This window comes from Sinocyclocheilus rhinocerous, unplaced genomic scaffold, assembly GCF_001515625.1.
Source record: "Sinocyclocheilus rhinocerous isolate Xijiao unplaced genomic scaffold, SAMN03320098_v1.1 scaffold984, whole genome shotgun sequence".
Taxonomy (NCBI): domain Eukaryota; kingdom Metazoa; phylum Chordata; class Actinopteri; order Cypriniformes; family Cyprinidae; genus Sinocyclocheilus; species Sinocyclocheilus rhinocerous.
In genome coordinates this window covers 1,024,850-1,033,917 of record NW_015643603.1, presented here as the reverse complement: position 1 = coordinate 1,033,917, position 9,068 = coordinate 1,024,850, and the positions used below count along the sequence as shown (strand labels likewise).

Sequence of the window (9,068 nt, the reverse complement as noted above, 5' to 3'; positions counted from 1 at the left end):
GCTCACTGAGTCCGGAGGTGGAGCTGCACAATAATGCCCAGAGGTGGAGCTGTACATCAGGACTCATTGAACCCAAGGCAGAGCTGCACCACAGGACCCCCTGAACCCAGAGGTAGAACTACACCATGGGGCCTACAGAGCCCAGAGGTGGAACAAGCACTATACAACCCACAATGCCCAGAAGGAAAGCTGCACCATTGGGCTTACTGGGCCCAGATGTGGCACTGTAGCACCATGGGGCCCATTAAACCTGGAGGTGGAGCTGCACACAAAGCCCAGTGTGTCTGTCTAATCATAACTAACTTCCTTACCAGACTGTGCTCCAGAAGGCTCTGTGGAATAATGTCCAAAAAATGTCTGCAGTTTCATGGGATTTAGTACAAAGCCTGTCCATTATCACTATAGCTTGAAGTTATCACCAACTAATCATGACAGTGTCTATACACTATAGCGTGATACTATAGTGTAAAATAGAATATTTTTATATCAGTATTCTTGAGAATTGGGAAAACAACAAAGTTACATAAGAAGCTTGTGTTTATTTGATGAAACTGATGGGAGCTGACTGCCTTGGAAAGCAGACACTCATGTTTGAGGAAAGATTCTCTCTAGATGTTTTTATAAATCTGGTCAAAGAGAATCTGCTTCCATTAACTTTCATCTGGAAAACCTCCCAAACATTAGCAGCCAATCAAATTCTTCCCGCTGCAGTTTCATGGGATTTAGTACAAAGCCTGTCCATTATCACTATAGCTTGAAGTTATCACCAACTAATCATGACAGTGTCTATACACTATAGCGTGATACTATAGTGTAAAATAGAATATTTTTATATCAGTATTCTTGAGAATTGGGAAAACAACAAAGTTACATAAGAAGCTTGTGTTTATTTGATGAAACTGATGGGAGCTGACTGCCTTGGAAAGCAGACACTCATGTTGAGGAAAGATTCTCTCTAGATGTTTTTATAAATCTGGTCAAAGAGAATCTGCTTCCATTAACTTTCGTCTGGAAAACCTCCCAAACATTAGCAGCCAATCAAATTCTTCCCGAGTATGTAGGTTTGTTTACTATTGAGCAAGGATTCAATAACAAACAGATTGAGTTCTTCACAAAGAGAATTCCAGATGAAACTCAGACTCACAAAATGATCTCAAGCATTAAGACAACTTGCCTCTATGTGCTGCATTTTACTCACTGAGGAAGAAACAAGAATCAAAGCATTTAGATTCAAATAAAAGAATGCATTTTTGAAGTCACTGAAGACTCTAAGAACACACAGCTGTACAGTAAAGAGAACCTGGACTTGAAATGAACCAATGGAACTGCTTACCTCATTCATTATGGAAGGAAATCCAAAGATATGTCACTTCAGATGCTCGTACAGGACTCTTGTCATCTCTTGTCGTCAGTGTCCTCAACTGATGCGGATCTTGCTGATGTCCTGAAGAGGTCCTGGATGAATTCAGCCTAAAGATTTAAAGACATTACCAGCAGTTTGCATGAGATTAGGGCCAGCAGTGAGATGTTGCAAACTGTTTTAGATTGATTTGGTAAAAAGAACTGAGTCAGAAAGAATGAGTGCAAGTTGCAACTTCAGGGCAGGTTGCACAGTGCTGCTTCTTAATTGCTTTTAATTGGCTAATTATCACACAGAACACACTTTGGACTGTTCCACTGCGCATCTCAAGCATGAGCGTTGTAATTCAACTTTCAAAAATGCATCACAAGACTCTGCAGTTGTCGGCAGGGCTAAATTTGAATAAAACCAAAATATAGATTTTTTTTTTTTTTGCAAAAAGGGCAGGTGCTTGAGCAATGAGCATCTTTATACGTTCCTGATGATTTTAAAGACACATTCTTGCTCACTGATTTATGACACAGCTAATAAAGAGAAATGTGAATTTAGAAAATGAAAATCAAAGAAAGCATAATTAGTTAACTGATCATCTATAAAGCAATTAAATCCTGCAGCTAAATCACTCCTTATCTCATTTAGGGCAGGTACTACGAGGAATATGTGTCAGCTTTAAAGGCTTATGGGTGAGACTTATTTCACAGATATTGTCTCTGCTGATGTCTCTCTTTGGAGATTGTGTTCCCCTCAAACCTGAGAGAACTGTGAGCGATGATCATTCAGGAGACTCGAAAAGTAAAGCTGCTCAAGACAGGCCGGACCATCTAAATTACAAACTGAAAAAAACTCATGTAGCCTATGTTGGGCAGTAAAAATCCTCTTGTCCCATGTGTGTTTGTTTATGGTATACAGAACATTTGTTTTCAACCATAAATTCACAAAAGTTAAGGTAGAAAGCGGTTCCTCTAATGCTCAAGGGAAATTAAATACGAACCCACATACAGCACAAATCAGTTCTGCTGGTGAGTTTGTGTTTGTGTCTGAGGAAGAACAAGCTCTGAGAGAGTTTATTTGTGTTCGGACAGACAGGGAGAGGTTATATGTTGTGTCTGTGAGGTTTTTATTTGATGTGTGATATATTGTGAACTATAGGCTGTGTGATGTTCCTCTTGTTTTATACATAGAAAGGCCTACCCGTGCCAAGTTGACTTTTTTGTTTATTTACCGTACTTCAGACATTACGGCCGATCATGCCAATAATTTTTAATCTTTACAGGAATACCAAAATCATGTAATGAGCAAGTCTGCATAGCTTAATATCGCATCAGTTTGTGCTCTCAGAATCAATGAATCTGCTGTGGTCGTTCAATCACATGTGGAGTAGAGGACCTGAAACCGGAAGTTGGTCACCAGTTAACATGGTCACCAGATAAACCGTAAACACCTGTGCCAGTGCCAGCAGAGTAACAGTCATTGAGATAAATGTGAATGCTAACAGATAGGCTGGATTTCTACACATATCGTTGATCTCTTTGCTTCACACACAAACTGTAACACAACTTTTTTCCTCTCTCTTTTTGTCTTAATTTCTTAATTCTTGTCTCGGATTCATTTTAAGTCACTCTTCATACCCTGAACAATCCGCCGCCATTATACATTGCTAGACACAGACATTAAAAGTTCCCGTCGTCTTTCTCCAAATGTTAAACCCATTAAAATGGAGGACTGAGAGTGAAAGTCATTAGAATGTTTTACCTTTCTACTTTACACAGAAATCCGGCTTCAGTACTAATCACTGGAGTGCAGCTAATCCCTTAATTGTGATCATGTGCTTTCCATTATGATGGCCACTAGAGGGCATGTTGAGATCATAATTTCTACCGTCTCCGCTGCCTGTTCAGACATCAAAGCATGCAGCTGCTAAATGTCATACAATCTGATATGTATGTAATTAAATGTAATTAAATTAGCTGGCACTGATTTTTCCCTTTCAAATGACAGCGTACAGAGCTTTTCCTGAGCTCTGAATTTCCAAAGATCATTGGAAATTTCTTTCAAAATGCCATAAAGCTGCAGGTTTGCAGAGATCAGATAGATTGTTGTTGTTGTTGCATGAACAGCCCTGGTAACTGGTTATATAGAAAAAAGCAGTGTAAACATTCAAAATTAGTGTTGCCTGAAGAAGATAATAGTATGGAATTGAAACGACAAAAGGGTAGGCCTAGGTAGAAAATGACAGAATTATTATTTTGGCCTGAAATAATGAAACTTTTAGAGGGACCCATCCTCCTCTGGCTGCTATGTGTGTCCGCCATACACATCTGAATGTGCTCAGTCTCTGGGAATTTCATCTTTATCTGTATGTGATGAAGTAAACTTCTACCCACTGACAGTCTCACCTAAGACTGAATACACACACACACACACACCAGGACACCGATTAGGCTACTGCAGCAATGTTACTGCCTAAGGAAAAAATCAGGTTAAACTCAAATAAATGTACAGTACAGCAGGTAGACTGAAGTAACTAATCCATAATCCAGCACACACCTCATTTGATAAAGGTTAACACTGACTATAAAATGAAATATATATATAATGAAATTAATACTTTTATTTAGCAAAGATGCATTAAATTGATCAAAAGTGACATGACACTAAAGACTTTTAAATTTTAAAAGACATTAAAAATACTTTAAAAAGCGTTTACATTTAAGACTTTATAAAGACTTATATTTTAAAAGACATTAAAGGACTTTTGAAATTTATAAGACACTGAAGAAATTTAAAACAAATAATGTTCTAAGAACATGAATAATTCTGGGGGAAAAATGATCATGTTTATTACAAAGATGTTAAGCAGCACAACTGTTTTCAGCATTGATAATTTAAGAATAATAAATGTTTCCTCGGCACCGAATTAGCATATTAGAATGATTTCTGAAGAATCGTGTGAGACTGGAGTAATGACGCTGAAAATTCAGTTTTGCATCACAGGAATAAATTATATTTGAAAATATATTGAAATAGAAAACAATTATTTTAAACTGTAATAACATTTCACAATGTTACTGTTTTTACTGTATTTTTGATCAAATAAATGCAGCCTTGGTGAGTGTAAGAGACGTCTTTCAAAAACATAAAAAAATGTAATATAAAAATAAATGCATTTATATCAAATAAAATTCTGAATTAAAGAAATATACGGGTCAGAATTAAAGCAACTGATTTATTGACCTACTAGCAGGCAGAAACACACATATTTCCCTCCAACCCAAAGAATAATTTCTCGCCCTGTCAACACTCATACTGTCCCACATCAGCATGCTTATATCTGCACTAACACCTACAATCCCCATCAATAACACACACATCACCATCAGCGTGAACTTGAGGACTTCCTTTAAAGGGAAAAGTTAGTTCACCTCAAAATGAAAATTCTGTCATTAATACTCACCCTCATCTCCGAAGATGAACGAAGGTCTTACGGGTTTGGAACGACAAGAGGGTGCATAATTAATGACATAATTTTCATTTGGGGTGAACTAACCCTTTAAACTTAAAAAAAATCCCTTGATATTCATGAACTTTCTCATACTCCACCTCTCTAAATTCTCACCCGCACAGAGCCTGTATTTCAATGATTCATGTCACACGCTGTGATAAATCCACATCTGCTTTCAATACACAGGGACTATAGAGAACCCTTCAAGGACTTAAATTACTAGCTGGGTTTTAATTAAAAGCTAACAGGGCAAAGACAATAAGACACACTCTGACTGAAGGAGCCGTGGGACAGCAGGAGCGAGTGTGTATTAATCGGACTCACTCACTGCAACGTCCAGTATTGAAAAAGTTCCTGCAGCCTCCCGCTGTCTCCGTGTTGGCAGCTCTCCCGAGCCCATGAGGAGAGACAGGCTGGACCGAGCCATGCTCTGCAGCGTGATGTGGAGCTCAGTGGAGTGTTTGAGCGTGAGATTGTCTTGAGGAGCCATGTGTCAGATTTATTAAACAACTCAAGGGCAGAAATTGAAACGCCAGCCCACAGAAGCTGCTGCAGTCTGTTTAAAATGTAGTCAAGGCTTACTTGGTGCATTATGTTCTTCCTTGCAGTTTGTAATTTGTTGCAGGATCTTTGCAAGACACCCTTGAAACTGATTAAAATTATCACACATTAACCTTTAGCCACACACATGCTTGTAGGACCCTCCTACAGAGAGATAAGCCTGTTATATTAATGTTGCATCTCCCACTGTGTTAATGCTTGGAAAAAATTTAATGTAGGCCAGTGTATTGTTTTCTAGCATAGGAAGAGTACACACACTCTGTCATACTAAGACGTTTGTGAACCAAATTCAGACTTAATGACACGATAAGGCAAAGGGTTTAAAGTAATTACTGAAGATCTACTAAACTAAATATCACATCACATCACATCAGAATTCCATCATGGTTTTCCTCTCATTAGCAACATTACATACAAACGTAACTTGTAGCTATACTGTAGAAATGGCATTTTTATTTTTTTTGGAATAAAATGGCTAACTCACAAGGTTAATTTTATAACTGCCATTTTGTGTCATAAATGCACACAATATTGAAATTCAAATTTTTGCTCACAAGTGACATTTATCTTAATTTCTCTTTGTTTTCTTTACACGTCATATTTCATTCCAAGAATACTTTTTACGGACAGTATTGTGCCGATAATAATCAAGGACACTGAAATATTTTGATATTATATGATAAATAATTTGAAGACAAAAAAAATATTGAAAATATCTGCTGAGGGCCGGGGTAAGTTAGCCCTGTGGATAAACCTTTACAGAATGTATAAATGATTTGATATAATTCTTACGAATATTCATATATATTTAATATCATTAATGTAAATACTGTATCAACTATTCTATTTAAAATTTTATTTTGACAATTTAGTTGAATAATTGAATAAATGATGACAAATCGGACAAAGCAGAATCCATGTGAAAGAGATTAATCTGAAAGGTAAAATTATATACAGACATATGAATATAAATATTTCCATATTTACAGTAACTTCCAATATTTTAATTGAATATATGTCAAAATAGCAACATTATGAATGCTAATTTTATGATTTCACTCTATTAACCTATGGGTTTTAATGTGAAGATGTGTGAAATGTACATCTAATCCATTGTAATATTAAATAACCGCTTTTAATTAAAATAACTAATAAAGGTAAAATTAATAACACTAGTAACAATATGCCACTCTATTTATCCACAAACAGACACACTAAAAATATTCTATATAATATTCAACATAATACATAGTCATAGATCACTATTTTTCAGAGACAAAAAACTAGATCAAATAACCTTAAAACTGTTTTGCTTATTAAATCTCAGAAATGTTCCTATTCAGATGAAATGACAAAATGAAAAATAGCATAGCCATTCATCAAAAGTCCTGAGAAGAGATGTTGTGCCTTCTATGATCAAGAGAAAAAATTAAGGTGGGGTCATCTTGCCCTTGGGTATATCTTGTGTACCCCATCTTACACTATAAAAATGAATAGTTGAAAATACAGTCAAGTAGCCTACGCAGCTGCAGAGAATCTGTTCACCTCTAGAAACTCTCAGAGGAGTCAAATCCTGAGCAACCTGTTTGTAAATCAAATAGAGCTGATTGTTTTCTATTACCAAATATTTATCAAAATTTTAACATTTTCTTAATTAAAATGAACAATTTATTCTTCACTGAGGCATTCACAGCAGGACAGCATGCCTAATTTTTCTCATTATACCACCAAACAACTCCAACACATTGACCTTTTTACCCAAAAAATGGCATCTCTAATTACAGGACAGAATTTTTGTTTTAATAAGCATCTAATTAAGATGTTTAAAACAAACCTGCATCTGTTCTTTGTCCTATTTACAACATATTAAACATAATTACTACTGATGTTCTTATATTACTGCTACACTGATTATATGAACAGACAAAGACTTCATATGTAGTGTGCAACCCAACACAGATGATAATCCACCCTTCCAGTCTCCAAACTGTTTGTGTTTGTCCGATTTAGGGTCATAATCTGGTCGCATGTCAGCAGCAGCTGGTTGGTTCATTACAGACGGTCTGGTATGATGCCTGTCCAGCATGAGGGGCAATTAACTGCACCTGTGCAGGTACAATGCCTCACTGGGGTCTGTGCAGGTGTGAAGTAATACTCATCTACTGTTCACTGATCCAGAATCTGATCATTAATCACGGACCGCATTGGACTGAGGAACACTGGCCCAGCCGTACAAATACACACCGCTTTCTACCTACAGGTGCAGATCATCACTCTTCAGAGGCTCTCTAAGAGGTTCTGTCCACATGGCACTTCCAGAGATTTGCTTGATCGATCTTGCTCACAAAACTGAACAGAACAACTGAACTGAACATGTGTGAATATGGCCATGAACACATGCTGTGTTGAAGGACAGGAAAACAAAAAAAGCTATTGCAAACATTACACAAACACAGTAGCCCTGAAATTATATGTCAGAGAAACTCAAGTCCTACAAACTCTGCACATGTGACATGTCTATATCTAATAAAAGACAAAAATGATTTTGACAGCTGACATAATGAAATTCAGTTGTTTTTATTTCATGAAAAATAGCATGAAAATGATTTTTACCATTCAGACATTTAAATAAATATGTAACTTAAAAAAAGACTAAACAAATTGAAATAAAAACAATACCCTCCTCCTCCTTTCATACACACACAACTGCACAAATATACACCCTCTCCAGCAGCTACATGAGACAACTCATTCATTTGCTCTGTCTCTCTTATTTACACACAATCTTCATTTGAACTGGTTGTCAATGAGAGTTCCCTTCATCTTGGCTTTCTTCGCCTCAAGCTCCGCCTGTGTGGAGGGAAACACCATTCAGATTACATCAGATTCAGTTTAAATCTGTTAAATTATTTAAGTCAGACTCTGATACCACATCCTCTAACTGAATTTTTCTCTGTGGGTTTTAAAGATGGTAAATGGTAGCCTTTCCATTCACATATTCATAGTATTGTAAGCAACTATCATTAATTTTTTTTCTCTCAAATGAATCTCACTCATGTGCGAATCACATTAACAGAGCCTGTGTGAGTGTGAGTTTTCTTGGTGTGTGCTAGGGCTGTCAAAAAAAATTCATGTTTCAATGCGGAGATCTTGTTTATATCAAAACTGAAACAAAGCATCAAAACATCAAAGCCGTTCACACAGAACACATATTTTGCGCATGTTCTAGAGGGATATCTATCACCGTTGCACTCGCATCTCGCACAAGAGAGCCGCATGTTTAGAAAGCCATGTAAAATTAATGTAAATTCAACTTTTAAAAAACATGTCTCAAGACTTCATGGCGGTTTTTCCCCATCCCACTGTATCTCATGTTTTTAAAGGGGTCCTATTATGCTTTTTCACTTTTTGAATTTTAGTCAGTGTGTAGTGTGTATGTTTGGGCATAAAAAAAAGATCTTCAAACTGACAAATCTCAAAGTCCACTCCAAAGGGAGATATTTCGTTTTTAAAAAATCCCTTTTCAAGAACTACAACGAACGGCTCGTTTGGACTACAGCATTGTTTTCCGGGTTTTGTGATGTCACAAAGCGGCCCATTAGAATATCATTAAAATAAATTCCCGCCTACAGAAATTCAAATGGT

General features: G+C 36.7%; 1 protein-coding gene across 2 annotated transcripts in view; it reads right to left on the bottom strand.

The window, feature by feature from the left end:
• Positions 1–8,107: 8,107 nt before the first annotated feature.
• Positions 8,108–9,068, bottom strand: part of steep1 (STING1 ER exit protein 1) — an 8,877-nt gene continuing 7,916 nt past the window's right edge. For both annotated transcript variants that reach the window (XM_016575000.1, XM_016574999.1), the window contains exon 7: positions 8,108–8,273. In XM_016575000.1, coding sequence (XP_016430486.1) covers positions 8,211–8,273 — 63 coding nt within the window. In that variant the 3' untranslated portion in view covers positions 8,108–8,210. The remainder of the gene's footprint in view (positions 8,274–9,068) is intronic.